This window comes from Pan troglodytes, chromosome 1, assembly GCF_028858775.2.
Source record: "Pan troglodytes isolate AG18354 chromosome 1, NHGRI_mPanTro3-v2.0_pri, whole genome shotgun sequence".
NCBI lineage: Eukaryota > Metazoa > Chordata > Mammalia > Primates > Hominidae > Pan > Pan troglodytes.
The window spans coordinates 44,656,821-44,675,640 of NC_072398.2; the positions used below are offsets into that span (position 1 = coordinate 44,656,821).

The 18,820-nt window shown below is 46.9% G+C and overlaps 1 protein-coding gene across 9 annotated transcripts in view; it reads left to right on the forward strand.

Moving 5' to 3' along the window:
• PIK3C2B (phosphatidylinositol-4-phosphate 3-kinase catalytic subunit type 2 beta) overlaps positions 1–12,583 on the forward strand; it is a 71,107-nt gene extending 58,524 nt beyond the window's left edge. For 7 of the 9 annotated variants that reach the window (XM_016936888.4, XM_016936913.4, XM_063792900.1 and 4 more), the window contains 10 exons: positions 588–757; positions 1,249–1,405; positions 1,773–1,882; positions 2,797–2,998; positions 3,414–3,538; positions 5,165–5,282; positions 6,995–7,076; positions 7,461–7,567; positions 9,470–9,598; positions 10,171–12,583. In XM_016936888.4, the coding sequence (XP_016792377.2) occupies positions 588–757; positions 1,249–1,405; positions 1,773–1,882; positions 2,797–2,998; positions 3,414–3,538; positions 5,165–5,282; positions 6,995–7,076; positions 7,461–7,567; positions 9,470–9,598; positions 10,171–10,359 (1,389 nt within the window). In that variant the 3' untranslated portion in view covers positions 10,360–12,583. The remainder of the gene's footprint in view (positions 1–587; positions 758–1,248; positions 1,406–1,772; positions 1,883–2,796; positions 2,999–3,413; positions 3,539–5,164; positions 5,283–6,994; positions 7,077–7,460; positions 7,568–9,469; positions 9,599–10,170) is intronic. The other 2 variants (XR_010150944.1, XM_063792910.1) reach the window with 2 other exon arrangements.
• The last annotated feature ends 6,237 nt before the right edge of the window (positions 12,584–18,820 follow it).

The following is an 18,820-nucleotide window of genomic DNA, read 5'->3' on the forward strand; positions in this document are numbered from 1 at the left end:
TAAAACACTCTCTAGACGTGTTAAGCTGCCTCAGCTCTTCTTTGGAGTGCAGTGACTTTAATTAGATTAGCATTTAGCTGTTACCAAGAACTCTGGAAATGGGAATTTTATTTGGGGCAGGAAGAAGGATGATAGAATTCTGAGCAGGGTCAGGAAGAGATTCTTAAGTTGGCTTCCTCAGTGGCTGTACTTAAGATCATCACGGCCAGTTGGGGAAGTTGTAAATGTCAGTCTTCCCATCTCTTAAGGTCCCCTCAGTCTGGGCTGATCAAGACTGGGCTCTTGGATCAGTCCACTGTCTTTCCAACCAATCTCCCTAGGAGAAAGAAAAGAGAAGATGGTATTCAGATGAAGTGGTGAAGATATACATATAAACCTCCATCTTTTCCATAAGACATGGGAGATGTTTCTGTGTGTGTAAGTGTGTAAGTTAGTACATGATGAAGGATGAACAGGCAGATGGGAGACACTGTTGGGGTTCACAGAAGAGAGGCCAGGGCTGGCTGAGTTCTGTCTGGCTGTGGCCCCTGGAGTCCTTCCAAGCCAGCTTTATGTCCTCTCCTCCCATCTGCCTTGACCCCTCCCAGGCTGTGGAGAACTTTATCTACTCCTGCGCTGGCTGCTGCGTGGCCACGTACGTCTTGGGCATCTGTGACCGACATAACGACAACATCATGCTGAAGACCACTGGTCACATGTTCCACATTGATTTTGGCCGCTTCCTGGGCCATGCCCAGATGTTTGGCAACATCAAGCGGTAAGTGATCTCCTGAAGCCAGGTTGTGAGTGAAGGGCAAGGAGGTGAGCAACAGTGGTTCAGAGCTCTGGGACACAAGCCCATGATGGAAGCAGCTGGGCCTCAGATCATGGTCCCAGGGCTGAGCAGCATTGGAGGAGAGAAGACGGATAAAGAGGTCAAGTCCTTGCAGGGCCTTGCAGAAGAATGCGGGGACCAGCTGTTCTTCCCTACCAAGGACTGAACAAAGGGAAATGAACCAAACTGTAGCAAAAAGGAATGCAATCAGATATCCAGAAAAAAATATTGCCAGCTCACAGATAAGGAACCAATGAAGGATATAGAGATCTTTTAAGATTAAGGTAGGAAAGGAACAAAGAAAAAAGTTCGAGCCCCTTCTATCCAGTGTGTCCATGTGATGAGGGATGAGGGAAACTGACCCCTGATGCAGCCCATATGGTGGGCTTCCTCCTCCATGTTGACCTTCTACCTGTATGTTCCCCTTGGCTCAGGGACCGTGCCCCCTTTGTCTTCACCTCGGACATGGCGTATGTCATCAACGGGGGTGACAAGCCTTCCAGCCGCTTCCATGATTTTGTTGACCTTTGCTGCCAAGCCTACAACCTCATTCGCAAGCACACCCACCTCTTCCTCAACCTTCTGGGCCTGGTGAGGAGCTCCATCCCTTTCCGAATACCTTCTTCTTATTATCTGGCATCATCTTTAAGACTTCCCTGTCTTGCCGCAGAGGATTTCTAGAGATTTACCTCTCTGAGCCCCAACTGAATACCTGCCTGCCCTAGATAAAGGCAGGGACCCAGACTACCTGAGGACAATGATGTCTGTGTAGGTGCCTGACTCCCTGCTCCAGCCCTTCAGTTCCTGTGGCCCTCCAGCCACTGCCCACAGCATCTGTCTACCACCCTCTAGAAGGGTTAGGGAGCCTAGCTGTAGAAAACCTTGCCTAAGGGTGGAGAAGCAGCAAGAATTCTCTGTTGTTACAGGCACCCTCTCTTGTTATTTCTGCTCCTTCTAGATGTTGTCCTGTGGGATCCCTGAACTCTCAGACCTGGAGGACCTCAAGTATGTGTACGATGCCCTGAGGCCTCAGGATACAGAGGCCAATGCCACTACCTACTTCACTAGGTAATATGATTCCCTGAGCGAATCAGCACTGCCCACCCTGAGTAATTCCCAGCCTGCCGGATTGGCAGGAGGAGGACTGGGGAAAGGTGAAAAGCTTAGCTCAGCTGCTAGAGCCTAGAGCTGACCACGTGCATACATTGTCCCAACTTTGCCCGTGATTTAGGTAAATCATTTTGCTTCTCTCAGCCTTGGTTTCCCATCTGTGTTTTGGTGCTAACCTTTGCACACAAGGGTATTGCCATCACTCTTATCTACATTCTCACTAGGTCCCATCAAATACTTTGTCTATGGGGCAATGTATAATGTGGCTTTTGTAATAACTTTTAACTTTCTTGGTCAGACGCTTCCCCCTTGCCAGAACATAGAGTTCCATGATTCAGTCTCCTCATATTTGACAATGTTTTTAGGTACACTGTGTGTGAAAGCAAGGATGTGTTTATCTATGAATGCCTGCAAAATGTGGTCCCTGTAGATAATGTTCTCCACTCTTTTTGGAACTCAGAGAATTAAACTTTCTCTGTTAGGTCTCCTAACACAGGACCTCCCCCGCTGAATTGAAATCTGAGATTCAACAGTGCTTGGTGAGGTTCTATTGTAATGAACCTTGAAATTTTTTGATATTTAGACATTTACACAGAGAGAGTGAGTTCCTAGTTCCTTTCTACCTTGGTTTGATGGTCTTTGGCTCAGGTGGGCAGCCAGGGGAGGAGATAAGACCCTGGGGTTCACATGAGCAAATTGCATGAGATTATTGTGTGCCAATCGTTTGCTTTATGAGGATATGACACAGGAAAATGGTTTGATCTGAGCTGATTGTTAGTCTCAGGAGTCAGGAATATTCCTTGGAACACCCCTGTCGAGGCAGCAGGAATTTGGGTTCATGGTTATATCCTCTTTTCTTATCCTCCTGCCAGGTTGATTGAGTCCAGCCTGGGCAGTGTAGCCACAAAGCTCAATTTTTTCATCCATAATCTGGCTCAGATGAAGTTCATGGGCTCAGATGACCGGCTGACCCTCTCCTTTGCCTCCCGAACACACACTCTCAAGAGCTCTGGCCGAATCAGTGATGTTTTCCTCTGCCGCCATGAGAAGATCTTCCACCCCAACAAAGGCTATGTAAGTGTTTTCTCCAATCTGACCCCCTTTCCTGCTCTCTGCTGACCGTGGCTTACTGGGATCCTGACTTTTTCCACACTTGCCCAGTGGGCACAGGAGTTGACCGAGCGTCCTGTGCTGGGAGCAGTCCTGGACCACTTCCCTCTCCTTTGCTCACGTGATCTGCCTAGAATTGGGTAGCTGAATTGGATGGTTATTCCCTCTGAGTCAAGGATCCTGGCAACATATGTGGGAAGTCTGCTTTTAGATTCCTGTGTATGTGCTATCATCTGTCTCCACTGGAGAGACTCTTGCTCTCTTCCTTCTGGAATGTGCCCCTCCCCTCAGCACATACATACACTTCCGGACCTTTCCTACACCCTTCACTGGGTGCAGAGGGCTCGGCAGGTACACCCTAAGATCTGGACCTTTGCAGATATATGTGGTAAAGGTGATGCGAGAGAACACTCACGAGGCCACCTATATCCAGCGGACCTTTGAGGAGTTCCAGGAATTACACAATAAGTTGCGGCTGCTCTTCCCTTCTTCCCACTTGCCCAGGTAGCTGCCCCCTTTACTATCTGCACAGAGGGATGTCGGGGAGGGGGAAAGGATACGGGATGGGAGGTGGTCAGGGCTGCAGGGGCAGAAAATACCCTTTTGGACTAAACATCTGCCTGCTTTACTTGGCCTGGTATGGAGTTTGATGACAAGTGCTCCCCCTGCTGGCCAAGCTCTCCTTGCACGCAAGAGCTCTCACTCCAGGCCCACTGGCCAGAAAGGAAGGCATGGTTGAATCTGATGTTTCAAAATTTCTAATTTTTTAAAGAGGTACACCATTTTTCAAATGGATAAGCAAAATGTCATATGTACATACAGTGGGATATTATTCAGCATTTAAAATGGAGGGAGATTTCGACACGGGTAACAACGTGGATGGACCTTGAGGACATTCTGCTAAGTGAAATAAGCCAGTCACAAAAAAACAAAAACGGCATGATTCCACTTATCTGAGTTACCTGGAGTAGTCAGATTCCTAGAGGCAGAAAGTAGAAAGCTAGTTGCCCAGGTCTGAGGGGAGGTAGGTGTGGTTGTTTAATGGGTACAGAGCTTCAGTTTTGCAAGATGAAAAGAGCTATGAAGTTGGATAGTGGCGATGGTTGCATGACAGTGTGAATATGGTTAATTCCACAGAACTGTACACTTAAAAATGGTTAAGATGGCAAATTTTATGTTACACATATTTTACTGCCATTTTTTTAAAAACTGCTTTTCAGGCCGGGCGCAGTGGCTCACGCCTGTAATCCCAGCACTTTGGGAGGCCTAGGTGGGCAGATTGCCTGAGGTCAGGAGTTCGAGAGCAGCCTGGCCAAGATGGTGAAACCCCATCTCTACTAAAAATACAAAAATTAGTGTGGTGGCATGCTTTTATAATCCCAGCTACTCAGGAGGCTGAGGCAGGAGAATCGCTTGAACCCGGGAGGCAGAGGTTGCAGTGAGCTGAGATCACGTGACTGCGCTCCAGCCTGGGCGACAAAGCGAGACTCAGTCTCAAAACAAACAACTTTTTAAATGAATTTTTTGGCCGGGTGCGGTGGCTCATGCCTGTAATCCCAGCACTTTGGCAGGCTGAGGCAGGCAGATCACGAGCTAAGGAGTTTGAGACCAGCCTGGCCAACATGGTGAAACCCCCCTCTACTAAAAATACAAAAATTAGCTGGGCGCGGTGGTGTGTGCCTGTAATCCCAGCTACTGGGGAGGCTGAGGCAGGAGAATCGCTTGAACCCGGGTGGTGGAGGTTGCAGTGAGCCGAGATTGCGCGACTGTACTCCAGCCTGGGTGACAGAGTGAGACTCCATCTCAAAAAAAAAAAAAGGATTTTTACATCTATGGGAGAAACTGAGGGCTCCCGAGCCATATCTGGGGAGCCACAGGACTCTGGCCTGCTGTTTGGTTTTCTTGTCTGGGGCCCTTGGAAATGTAGGCATGGGATGCTGAGCAGGTGTCAGACCTGGGCACAGATGTGCAGCACAGGAGGAATTGTGAGGGTCCCTAGAAATGGAGGCTGCTGGGAAATGGGTGCTAGGGGACTGGAAATGCAAATGAAATGTGAAAAAAGCCCATTGTGTCCATTTTCTTTCCCCATCTTCACCTCCTGCATCCCCGCTGCCTACGCTGCCACGCCAGCTTCCCTAGTCGCTTCGTGATCGGCCGCTCCCGGGGAGAGGCGGTGGCCGAGCGGCGGAGGGAGGAGCTAAACGGTTACATCTGGCACTTGATCCACGCACCCCCCGAGGTGGCCGAGGTGGGTGGGCTTGCCTCTCCTCCTGGCTGTCCAGGCTGGTGGGGATGGTTGGGGAGGCAGAGGTGGAAGCATCCGGAGGCACTAGGAGTCAGGAACAGGACTTGGCACTTCGGGGTCTGTGGGCTGAATGACCAATGCTCCAGTCTGCAGAAGACAGGAGGAGGGTGGGTCCGGCCTCACAGGGTTATACACAGAAATGCAATTAAACAGAAACGTGAATGCATCGAGGCACATGGGCTGAGAATGATGAGAATGAGCAGAGCCTCAGAAAGGAAGGCTCCTCTTTGAGGAAAAAGTTTTTTGAGCAGGTTGAGTATGTATTATCAACCTAGATTTTTTTTTAAACAAATAGTAGTATAATGGCCCTAACAAAGTCATGAGGAATCCTATTATTAAATACTTTAACAAATCATCTGCCCCTATTGTCCATGTTCCCTTCCTATTTGTCCATATGCAAGCATGATTTTTGCAGTTTTATAGTGGTTATAGCTTGAGTATAACTCTATATTCTGAGCTTTTTTCCCTTAGCATTTATAGTATACATATGCTATAACTTTAAATATCTGTTCCTTCAGACACCAACTTGCAGTACCATAATCTTAACCATTTTATTTTTGAAAGATATTTAGAGTATGTGTTTTTTTTTTCCATTAATGTTCAAGTGAGTATTTTCACACAGTTTTTTTGTTTGTTTGTTTGTTTTTTGAGACAGGATCTTGCCCTGTCATTCAGTCTGGAGTGCAGTGGCACAATCACAGCTCACTGCAGCCTCGACTTCCCAGGCTCAAGCGATCCTCCCACCTTAGTCTCCTGAGTAGCTGGGACTGTAGGCATGGGCCACCACACCCAGCTAGTTTTTGTATTTTTTTTTTGTAAAGACAGGGTTTCACTATGTCACCAGGCTGGTCTCAGACTCCTGAGCTCAAGCGATCCTCTGGCCTCAGCCTCCCAAAGTGCTGGAATTACAGGCATGAACCACTGCACTCGGCCTGTTTTTTCTTTTTAAACTTTTTAGGGTTAAAACTTTCAAGCATGCAGAAAAGTAGAGAAACAATATAATTAGCACCTATATATCCATCACCTAAACACTTAACATTTTGCTATATTTGTTTCTTCTATTTTTTATGAAGTATTTTAAAATAAATAACAGGCCAGGTGCAGTGGCTCATGCCTGTAATCTTAGCACTTTGGGAGGCCGAGGCAGGTGGATCACCTGAGGTTAGGAATTTGAGACCAGCCTGGCCAATATGTCTCTACCAAAAATACAAAAATTAGCTGGGCGTGGTGGCGCAGGGCCTGTAATCTCATCTACTTGGGAGCCTGAGGTTGCAGTGAGCTGAGATCGCCCCACTGCACTCCAGCCTGGGTGTCAGAGCGAGACTCCATCTCAAACAAACAAACAAAGTAAATTACAGACATCATAATACTGTACCCCCTAAATACTCACTATGCATCTCTAAACAATAAAGTCTTGTTTTTAAAGTAACTACAGTATTATTATATTATCCAGTCCATAGTCCATATTCAAAATTTCCCTGTCATCCCCCAAATTCCTTTTACTGTTGGCTTGTTAGAGCTATAATCCACATAAGAACTGCATGTTGTTGGTTGTTATATTTCCTAAGTCTTTTTAAATCTGGAACAGTCCCCTTCCTTTTTGTATTGGGCCATTGTCTTATTGAAGAATGGCCCTGTTTCTGATTCTGTTCCAGTGTGATTTGGTGTACACCTTCTTCCACCCACTGCCCCGGGATGAGAAGGCTATGGGCACCAGCCCAGCTCCTAAGTCCTCAGGTACAGTATCTTCTCTGAGACATTACTGCCAACTCCTCTGAACTACCCCAAGGGTAACTGCTTCTGCCCCAACCTCTTCTCAGTTCTCTCTCCTTGACTTGCCTCCTGTTCCTTTTCTTATTCTCTGGGAAATCAAGTTTCCCACTCAGGCTGTGGGGTCCATAGTTCCTTACCTGGATTCCCCACAGGGTGGATATTCAGTCAATTATATCCTCAGACCCATCCCAACCCAATTAACTCTAATCACATTCAGACTACACTTATGTAGATGCCTCATGAGTATCAGAAACCTGACGTGGAGAGGCTGGGGCAAGGGGGTTCAGGAAGAAAACAGAAACACCTGCCTGGCCTCTTGACCCTTCATGGTTTCATTTGTCCCTACAGATGGCACATGGGCCCAGCCCGTCGGAAAGGTGGGAGGGGAGGTGAAGCTGTCCATCTCCTACAAAAACAATAAACTCTTCATCATGGTGATGCATATTCGGGGCTTGGTAAGTGCCTGCACAGCCGTGATTTTTTTCTTTTTTAATCTTTCTTGAGCTACTTTTTTGGGCAGACCTTCTCTGCCCCGTGTCATATGGGTAACCACCACAGTCTACTGAGCATCCACCATGGACCTATAACCATAGCAAGCCTATGGTATGACCAGGCAATACATGATACAGCTTTTTGTAGCTGTGGTCTTTGACAAGTAACCTAATCATTCTGAGCCTCATTAGAATGAGGAAAATGTTAGCACCTACCTCATAGAGTCATTATGGGGATTAAATGAGATAATGCTTGTGGAATACTTAACACCATACCTGGTTTTATTAGAATAATGATTTTTATAGTAATTATAAGGGAGAGGCCCAAGGGGCTCATTACCTGGCTATAATGATTCAGCAGCCACGTGACATCCTTTGAACATGATCAAGGCAGTATATAATTACTAAATTTTTGGTACGAGTTCTAAGAACATTGTGACTAGAAGAGGAAGGGAACTTTTTTTTTTTTTTTGAAATGGAGTTTTGCTCTGTCACCCAGGCTGGAGTGCAGTGGCGCAATCTTGGCTTACTGCAACCTCCGCCTCCTGGGTTCAAGCGATTTTCCTGCCTCAGCCTGAGTAGCTGGGACTACAGGCACATGCCACCACACCTGGCTAATTTTTGTATTTTTTAAAATTAGAGACTGGGTTTCACCATGTTGGCTAGACTGGTCTTGAATGCCTGACTTCAGGTGATCCGTCTGTCTCAGCCTCCCAAAGTGCTGGGATTATAGGTGTGAGCCACCACGCCCAGCCAGGAAGGGAACTTGAATACTTGCATTGTGCTGCATCCTATGTTAGGCATTTTATGTAGGTTGGGGCAGTGGGATATGGCAGGAGGAGCATAAACATTCATCCATTTATTCTTCATTCAATAAATGTTTGAGTGCCTGCTATATACTGATACATTAGCTCTGGGTATGGGGGAAAACAAAACAAAATCCCTGCCCTCAGGGGGCTTACATTCTAGTTGGGAACGGCACACAGGCAGATAAGTAAAATATATGGCATAGAAGATGGTAGTAAGAGCTATGGCAAGAAATAAAGCAGAGAAGGAATGCTAGGATGGAATGAAGGGAGTGGACTTTGCAAAGAGTGCTCAGGGAAGGCCTCATTGTTGAGGAGGTGTCTTAGCAAGATGGAGAAGGTGAGGGAGGGAGCCATGTTTATGCATCTGAGGGCAGACTTTCCCAGGCAAAGGGAGCAGTTAGATCTGACAGCCCAGAGCGAGGAGCCTGCCAGGGGTGTGTCAGAAACAGCAAGGGGCCAGCGGCTGAAGCCGATGGAGCAAAGTCGAGAGGAGTGGATGATGAGGTTGGAGAGGGTATGATGGACCAGCACCTCACCCTGATAGTAAGAACCGTGGCTTTTTCCCTGAATGAGATGGGTTTTGAGCAGAGGCATGACATGATCTGACTTAGGTTTTAAAAGGATCAGGCTGGGTGAATCACTAGTTGGCTGCCCTTGAGCAAGCAGCTCAATCTCTGTGACTCATGTCTCTACCTCTTAGGGGTTAAGTGGACCAAATGACAAAACAGATAAGGATAGTAGATATGGCAGGAAGATACCTGGGAACATGATGGTTCACTCAAAACAGAGCACATTATGGGATGTCCTGAGGATTTGGATAAAAGTATAGACTTGATATCATAGGCAAACCAATTGATGTTTTAATAGGACACAATGTTATCATGGTAGATATTTTTATCAGAATAGAGTGAGCTTGGAAGCAGACAAATAAATTAGTTGTGCATTGCAAGATGCCACATGGCAGATGAGAGTCTGGATCAGAGTGTGATCACAGGAATGGTGGTGAAAAGACAGATGTTAAAAATCTTAACATTTTTTGGTTCTCATTCTATTGTAGCAACTGCTCCAGGATGGAAATGACCCTGACCCCTATGTGAAAATTTACCTCCTTCCTGACCCTCAGAAAACCACTAAGAGGAAAACCAAAGTGGCCCGGAAAACCTGCAATCCTACCTACAATGAGATGGTGGGTGGGGAAAATGGTGGGGTAGGGCAGGGGTTGGCAACCTGCGCCTGTTCTCCTAGATAAAGTCGTATTGAAGAACGTATTAAGATGTTGTATTAAGAACATGGCTGTACTTGCTGATTTAGGTGTTACCTGTAGCTGCTTTCGTGTTGCAATGGCAGGATTGAGTAGTTGTAACATAGACCATATGGCTTATCAAGCCTAAAAATATTTACTGTCTGTCCCTTTACATAAAAAGTTTGCCAGCCCTTTTGGGCTGGGATTTCATGGCTGGGATCTGGCCCTATCCTGTGGGAAGGAGAAGCCTGCTGGTCCTATGCTGAAAATGAGCAGTGGCCCCAGTACAAAGCCCTCACCTGCTTGAACTCTGAGCAAAGAACAGAGTTCATTAACACTTCCCTTGGAGTCTGTGTACCTTGCGTGCCTTCTGTATTACCTGGGACTCTGCAGGGTGAGTGCTAGCCTCAGCTGGATCAACCCCCAACAGACTTTACCATCTCCTTCTCGGGTTCCCTCTGGATTCTTCTTGTTCCTTCTCTCACCACTTCCCTCACCCATCTCTATGTTTGCAGTTGGTATATGATGGGATCCCCAAGGGAGACCTGCAGCAGCGGGAGCTCCAGCTGAGCGTGCTGAGTGAGCAGGGATTCTGGGAGAACGTCCTGCTCGGTGAGGTGAACATCCGCCTGCGAGAGCTGGACCTGGCTCAGGAGAAGACCGGCTGGTTCGCCCTGGGATCTCGAAGTCATGGCACCTTGTGAGCCCAGCAGAGCCACCACCCAGCATCCCAGGCTGGTGGCAGGAGCTGGGGGAGAGGACTCTCCCCTGTGAGACTCCTCCTTGTGAAGGGCCAGGGCCCTGGGCAGGCCTCCAGCTCGGTCCAGGTGATTCTGGCCTCTGTGGTAGGAGGCAGGGAGAGTAAGACATGCTCTGCTGTCTCCTCCTCTGGAGACTGAACTTGGGTTGGTTGTGATGAGCAGCCCCTTGGAGGCTGTGAGGTTGCAGCAAAGTTTTAAGTTTACCTTGTGTCAAGGGAGCAATGCTTGGTTTGGGGAGTGTGTGGGGTGGGCTGTATGAAGTAGCATTTTGGGGGTGGGTGGGTGGATATCTTAATTTTTATTTTTAAAAAATGAAATAGTGATGTTGTCCTAACTGGGACAGGAAGCCTTGCGAGAAGGGACGTACCTATGCCCCAGAAGGCAAGAGAGGAAGACTATTTGGACTTTTTGTATGATTAAGGTTCTTATTGGACTTTTCCCTAGGGTTTTTTGGTTGTTGTTGTTGTTGTTTCGTTTTCTAGCTATAGGAACTATTTGGGGAGGGGCCCAGTGGGTCCTCGGCCAGAGCCCTCTCTAAGGACAGGTTGGGGAGGGTTGGGGAGGGCTGCCTGTGCTGGACTGAGGCTTGCACCACTGGGCCTTTCTGATTTTGCCTCCAAAGGAGAGCGCTGTGATACCTACATGTGTAAGGAAGGGCCTTCCGTATTGGGGTTCTGCCAAGGACCCGTATTCAGGGACCCATGCTCTTTTGGGGGGACTTTTCCTCTTGTCTTCCCTACTTTATTAGGACTTGCCCTGAATACCATTTTCTACCCCTTGCCCCTCCATTCTCCTGGCCCTTCTGGGGGTCAGCTGGTCTCTATGAATATGCTGGGGGTGCTTCCCCATAGGTCTCTCCCTTCATTTGTCTCTGGTGAGACAAAATACTGACTCAGTCCTTAGATGTAGTTTCACCCAAGAGCATCTTGGCCCTGGGAAGAGGTCCCTAGGCTGCAGATGCTACTGACTGCTTGCTAGGTAGCCTCTGGAAAGCATTCCCCATCCATCACTCCCCACTTCTTTCTGCTGTGCTGCTTCCCTCCCAAACTCCATTTCTGTCACCCTTTTTATAAGACTTTTCCTCATTCTGTGGGGCCATAAACCTATTTAGTCTGGAGCCAAAGGGATGCCCTATCTGAAGGAAAGGGGCATGGGGTGGGGGATTCCATCAAAACTGTTGTTTTTTGCCTCATGATTTTTCTTTGGTCAGTAGGAGGCTGGATTGGAGTGGTGATTATTCCCCTGGAGCTAAGCTCAGGAGCCCGAAGGGAGAGACTGAGACTGACTCCCTTATCTCTTCATATTCTTTATTCCCTACCAGATGGATATTTTTTTTTTTTTTTTTTTTTTTTGGAGACGGAGTCTCGCCCTGTCGCCAGGCTGGAGTGTAGTGGCATGATCTCGACTCACTGCAAACTCTGCCTCCCGGGTTCAAGCGATTCTCCTACCTCAGCCTCCCGAGTAGCTGGGATTACAGGCATGTGCCACCACGCCAAGCTAATTTTTGTATTTTTAGTAGAGACGGGGTTTCACCATGTTGGCCAGGATGGTCTCGATCTCTTGACCTCGTGATCTGCCTGCCTTGGCCTCCCAAAGTGCTGGGATTACAGGCGTGAGCCACCATGCCCCGCCCCAGATGGATTTTACATTTGCTCTTTTGTGTTTCACTCCAAAGGGTTGTCTTCCTCGCCAAAAGGAGGGAGGGACTTTGAATTTGATATGAATCTTTAAAACCAGAATTGGCTGGATATTTCCCATGATTGGGAAAACAGTGAAATGAGGACATTCTGTAAACTGTCCCTCCCTAATTCCAAGGATCAGAAACTCCCCGTTTTGCTGACTCATTCCATAACTGGAGAAAGAAGCTCCATTGACCGAAGCCACAGGGCAGCATGGAAGTTTAAATTTTCTCTAAAATTAAAATGCCAAGGATAAAGCTGGCTGCTTCCAGGAGGGGGAAGAGGAGTGGGGAGTGGGCGGTGAAACTTTTCCAGATGAACGGACCATAAATGTGTTACTGGCTTTGTGCTTGTAGCTCATTTTATTATGACCTATATGCTCCTGATTTAAAGAGATCTGTGTACTGTTTACTTCCCACTTCCCAGAATCCCTTGTATCTCCTTTCTCGGGAATTGTATTTTCTAATAAATGACATTTGAGAACAAAATGAAACTATAATTTTATTTATTTTTTTGACACAGGGTCTCTCTCAGTCGCCCAGGCTTGGAGTGCAGTGGTGAGATCTAGGCTCACTGCAACCTCCACCTCCCAGACTCCATCCATCCTCCCACCTCAGCCTTCCCAGTAGCTGGGATCACAGGTGCACACCACCATGTCTGGCTAATTTTTTTTTATTCTTTGTAGAGACAGGGTTTTGCTATGTTTCCCAGGCTGGTCTTGAACTCCTGGGCTCAAGTGATCTACCCGCCTCAGCCTCCCATAATTTTTAAAAGTAATTTTTAGTAGAGACAAGGTCTTGCTACATTGCGCAGGCTGGTCTTGAATTCCTGAGTCCAAGCAACCCTCTCACCTTGTCCTCCCAAAGTGTTGGGATTACAGGTGTGAGCCACCGCACCCAGCTGAAACTATCATTTTAAAGATTGGTTGATGTTTGGCTGGGCAGAGTGGCTCATCCCTGTAATCTCAGCACTTTGGTAGGCCAAGTTGGGTGAATCACCTGAGGTCAGGAGTTCGAGACTAACCTGACCAACATAGTGAAACCCCGTCTCTACTAAAAATACAAAAATTAGCCAGGCATGGTGGCATGCGCCTGTAACCTCAGCTACTCAGGAGGCTGAGGCAGGAGAATCACTTGAACCAGGGAGGTGGAGGTTGCAGTGAGTCGAGATTGTGCCATTGCACTCCAACCTGGGCAACAAGAGTGAAACTCCGTCTCAAAAAAAAAACAAACAAAAAAACATTGGTTGATGTTCACATGTTTACATTGAAACATCTGATGTATGAGATGAAAATAATAATAGTGGTTTTTTATACCACCACATGGTAACTTTTATATGCACTAGTGCACTGCACTGACCATTTTTACATTTGTCAGCTAAATCTATCCTCACAACAACTTGATCAGGTGTGTACCATTACCCATTTTACAGATGAAGAAACTGAAGCTCAGAGGGATGAAGTAACTTGCCTAAGGGCACACAGCCAATAAGTCTTGGAGTTTGAACCCAGGTTTGTTGCACTCCAAACCTTGTGCAACCCCTCCTAGGCAATGTTTAATACAATCCCTTAAGTTGGTCTAATTGGTATTTCGGGTGCTTTTTATACATGATATCTATCATCTTCCATTACCACTGCCCTGGACAGTAAGTATGGCTCATTCATGAATTCTGCAACAAACATTTACAGTTCTTACCAGTGCTACCTAGTGGCATGCCTCCATTCATAAAAAAATACATTGTATTGAATGCATCCTGGGCCCTGTACTCTAGGTACTGGATTGGGGCTTACCAGGGTAAATTAAGACAGTTCTCTGCATTTAAGAAGTTCACTACCAGGGCCGGGCACAGTGGCTCACGCCTGTAATCCCAGCACTTTGGGAGGCCGAGGCAGGCAGATCACGAAGTCAGGAGATCGAGACCATCCTGGCTAACACAGGGAAACCCCATCTCTACTAAAAATACAAAAAATTAGCTGGGTGTGGTGGCGGGCACCTGTAATCCCACCTACTTGGGAGGCTGAGGCAGGAGAATCGCTTGAACCCGGGAGGCGGAGGTTGCAGTGAGCTGAGATTGCGCCATTGCACTCCATCCTGGGCAAAAAGAGCGAAACTGTCTTAAAAAAAAAAAAAAAAGAAGTTTACTACCTAGTAATATTTGACCAACTCCATTTTATAGGAGAAAAAACTGAAACTTGAGATGCTTCAAAACTATCAAGCCACTACAGCATAACCATAGCCCAGAAGTGAATCCCCCAAGTGCAGGATGGAAGTGAAGTGACCCTTGTTCAAGCATTGTACCCAGAAGTCTTCAGAACTCTCCAGTGGGGAGTCATGTTTCATACTGGGGAATTCTGTGGGGGCTTCCAGGGATTTTTCAGTAGTAAACAGTAGGAAGTGTTACTGCTTTATTTCTAAGTGGTCTTGAGGTGTCACTGCAGTTCTGGGCAAGTCCCTATGGACTTTTTAAAGGTTAGTACTTGAATCTGCCAAGAGTCTTAGTGAAGGAAATTTCGTGGCCAAATGAGGTAGAAATCTGAACCCTCCTGAGGGAATGGGAATGAGAGAGGTGGGGAATGAGAGAGAGAGGTTGCCCAAGGAGAAAAGAAACAAAAGCAGCCCGGGGGGCCCAGATTTCTGAGTTCAAAGAGAGGTGACAAAAATGAAGCAGCCCAGCTTGCCGAGATTTGGGGAGCAAAGATTAGACGGGATTTGAAAGGTGAAAAAATGAGGCAGCATTTTAAATTGGGAGAGAATTTTCTGGTGGCTGGGACTTGTCTAAAGTGTCAACAAACAACACTAATGGCTTACTCTGGGTGAGGTGAGGTGTCCGGTACTGTGGCTACTCAGATAACAAAGGTGTGGATCCTGTTTTCAAGGAACTCAGTCTTTCAAGGGAGGCAGGCATGGAAATAAATACAGTGCAGTGTGATACGGACAAGGTGGCATAAGAAGGGGTGGGGCAGGCAGAGTGGGCTTCAGAGAGGATATCTGATCTGAGTGTTAAAATCAATCAGAGCTTCAGGTTTTATTCTTAGGGTGACGGGATTTTCAGAAAGGGAACTGCAGGGGCCGGGCACGGTGGCCCATGGCTGTAATCTCAGCACTTTGGGAGGCCAAGGCGGGTGGATCATCTGAGGTCAGGAGTTCGAGACCAGCCTGGCCAACGTAGTGAAACCCCAACTCTACTAAAAATACAAAAATTAGCCAGGTGTGGTGGTGAACGCCTGTAATCCCAGCTACTCAGGAAGCTGAGGCAGGAGGATCACTTGAACCCAGGAAGTGGAGGTTGCAGTAAGTTAAGATGGCACCACTGCACTCTAGCCTGGGCAACAGAGAGAGACTCTTATCTAAAAAAAAAAAAAAAAAAACTGAAAAAGAAACGGTAATGTCTAATTTATGTTTTAAGAGATCATTCTTCTGGCTGCTGTTCGAAGCAAGAATGGAAGCAGAAGAGGAGGCTATTGTAGTCCAGGAGGGAAATGATGGTGGCTTGGGGATGGTAAAAGTGGTCAAATTCTGGATATATTTTGAAGGTAGAGCTGACAAGACTTGCTGATGGACTGCATATGGAATCGAGGGAAAAGGGAGTTGAGGTTGACTCCTCAGTGTGGAGCCTCAGAATGTAGGCAAAGAGTCCTCTGGAGGAATTACTGGGAGTGGGGAGGTAGGTTCAGTAGAGCTGAATCAAGACTACTGATTGTGATAAGTTTGAGATGTGTGATAGAAATCTAGGTGGAGAAATAATAGAATGGAATCTGAAGCCCAAGGGAAGTCAGTCTGGAAGTTTAGATATGGAAGTCATCAGCATTCAGATGGCGTTTAATTCCATGGAATGAGATGAGATCACCCAGGTTAGAGAGGCATGTGGGTGGATTGAGGCCAACATTTAGAGGAGGAGGAGGAGCAGATCAGTGGTGTCCTGGCAACCTAAAGGAAAGTATGATCAGTGTCCTGGGGCTGCCATAACAAAGTATCACAAACTGAGAGGCTTAACACAGCTTAAACAGCAATGTATTTCTGGAGGTTGGAAGTCCAAAATCAAGGTGTCTGCAAGGTTGATTCCTTGTGAGGGCTGTGAGAGAGTCTGTTCCATGTTTCTCTCCTGGCTTCTGGAGGTTTGCTGGCAATCTGGCATTCCTTGGCTTATATATGCATCAACCCAGTCTCTGCCTTCACATTGCCGTGGCATTCTCTCCCTGTGCATGCACATGTCTGTGTCCAAATCTCTTTTTATAAGGACGCTGTCATCTTGGATTAGAGCCCACCATAATGACCTCATCTTAACTTGATCATCTGCAAAGAACCTATTTCCAAATAAGATCACATTCACAGGTACTAAGGGGACTTTAGTACTTTATCTTTAGGACTTTATCTTTTGGGGGACACAGTTCAACCCCTAACAGTCAAGAGGAGTGAACATAGCAAAGTGTTCTTGGTGACCTTGATAAGAGCTGCCTGAATGAGTGGTGGGGGTGAAAGCCACATTGGTGTAGGCTGGGGAGAGTATAGGTGAAGAGAAAGTGGAGACCATAAGCACTAACAACTCTCGAGAGGTTTCACTCTGGTGGTGCAGAAGCTTGGAGGGGTGTGTATCTAGGGAAGGCTTTTTTTTATTATTTACTTTTTTTTGAGACAGAGTCTTGCTCTGTCACCCAGGCTGCAGGGTGGTGGTGTGTTCTTGGCTCACTGCAGCCCTAACCTCGTTGGCTCAAGCAGCAGTCCTCCCACCTCAACCTCCTGAGTAGCTGGGACTACAGGTGTGAGCCACCACGCCCAGCGAATTTTTTAAATTTTTGTAGAGACAAGGTCTTGCTATGTCGTCCAGGCTGGTCTTGAACACTTGGGCTCAAGCCTTGGCTCAAGCCCCCTGCCTTGGCCCTGCAAAGTGTAGGGATTACAGGCGTAAGCCACCATGCTGGGTGGTCTTTTTATTTTTAATATAGCTGATATTAAGTTATGTAAATGTGAATGATCTATTAGTGAGAGAAACGTATATGTTACTAGGGAGAAGGGATAAGAGAGGTCAGAATTCCTTAAGTGAAAATGGAGGGATGGCATCCAGGAGGTTTCTTGGGTTGTGGCAGGATTGAAGGCAGATTATGTGGGTCCAGATGCCGGTGGATTTGTTCAGGGAAAGATGAGGTGATTTATGTCCAGTTGTATCTGTTTTTTCTTGAAGTATGAGTGTGATCATAAACTGAGAATGTGTGTTTATGGGAAATGCTGGAAATTTGAAGAAAGAAGTATTGTGAGACAGTCTCAGAGTGTAGGAGAAGCAAAGCTTCTAGGGAACTGTGGTGGGAGTGCCTGGCGTCGATGAGATTGTGATCACAAGTATGAAGTGAGTCACTCAGCATGTCTGAGCGATCTTCTTAAGCAATGATTAGCTGCAAGGGTGCAGGCGCAGAATGCGTGAGTAGTTGGGTTTAACTAGGGTTGGAGTTTTGCCAGGGAGTAGAAGGGCAAGGGGGTAGTTTTAATACTGGATCATGGAAATTCATGCTGAGTAAGGAGGGAAATGAAGAGTGTGATGGATCACAAAAAGTGGTAAGAGCAATGGTTTGTGGTCTCTGAGGAGTTAACCAGCAGCTGAATAGGGATATCAGGGCAGTGTGGATTGGTAGGAGGCGGCAGCCAGAGTGGGAGATACTGGGATATCAGATTTTGGAGCTGGTGGTGACTCCGAAAAAATCAAGAGCCATATACCCTTTACCTCAGTCTGGCAAAGTCTTTTAAAATAAACAGAATTAACTGAGGTTTTAATTTTCTCCGGCCAAAGTGCCAGTCAGCTTGCCAATGGAAGGACTTTTTGTCTTCACCAGCTTGCACACGGCCTTGGCAACATGTTATCTCTGTGTACAGACCTGGCCTCCCTCTGCCCTCTAGCAGGCTTGGGAAGGCTGAGTCACACTTTTCCAGCTGAGACGAACAAGGCAAAGTCACATATTCTCAGAGGCAGCTCTCAAATATTTTAATTTTTTAAACTTTTTTTTCCATAAACTTTTGTAGACTGTTGCTCAGGTTCTTTCTTTCTTTTCCCTCCCTTCCTTCCTTCTCTCTCCCCTCCCCCCACACTCCCGTCCCCCTCCTCTCCCCTTCCCTCTCCTCCCCCTTCTTCCATTCTTCCTTTTCTTCTTTCCTTTCTTCCTTCCTTCCTTTTCCCTCCCTCCCTCCCTTTCTTCTTCCTTCCTTTTTCCTTCTTCCCTTTTTTTCTTTCTTTCCCTCTCTCCCTCCCTCCCTTCCTTTCCTTTCCTTCTTCCTTTTCTTTCCTTCTTTCTTTCCCTCCCTCCCTCCCTTCTTTCCTTCCTTCCATTCCCTCCCTTCCTTCCATTCCCTCCCTTCCTCCCATTCTTTCTTCCTTTCTTTTCTTTTCCTTTCCTTTCCTTCCTTTTCTTTCCTTTTTTCTCTTTGTTTCCTTCCTTCCTTCCCTCCCTCCCTCCCTCTTTCTTCTTTTCTTTCCTTCCATCCCTTTTTCTTTCAAGACAGGGTCTCAGTCTGTCACCCAGACTGGAGTGTGGTGGCATGTTCTCAGCTCACTGCAGCCTCAACCTCCTGGGCTCAAGTGATCCTCCCACCTCAACCTCCTGAGTGGCTGGGAACACAGATGCACACCACCACACCTGGCAAATTTTTTGTAGAGATGGGGTTTTGCCATATGTTGCTCAGGCTGGTCTTGAACTCTTGGGCTCAAGCAATTGACCCACCTCCCAAGTGCTAGGATTACAG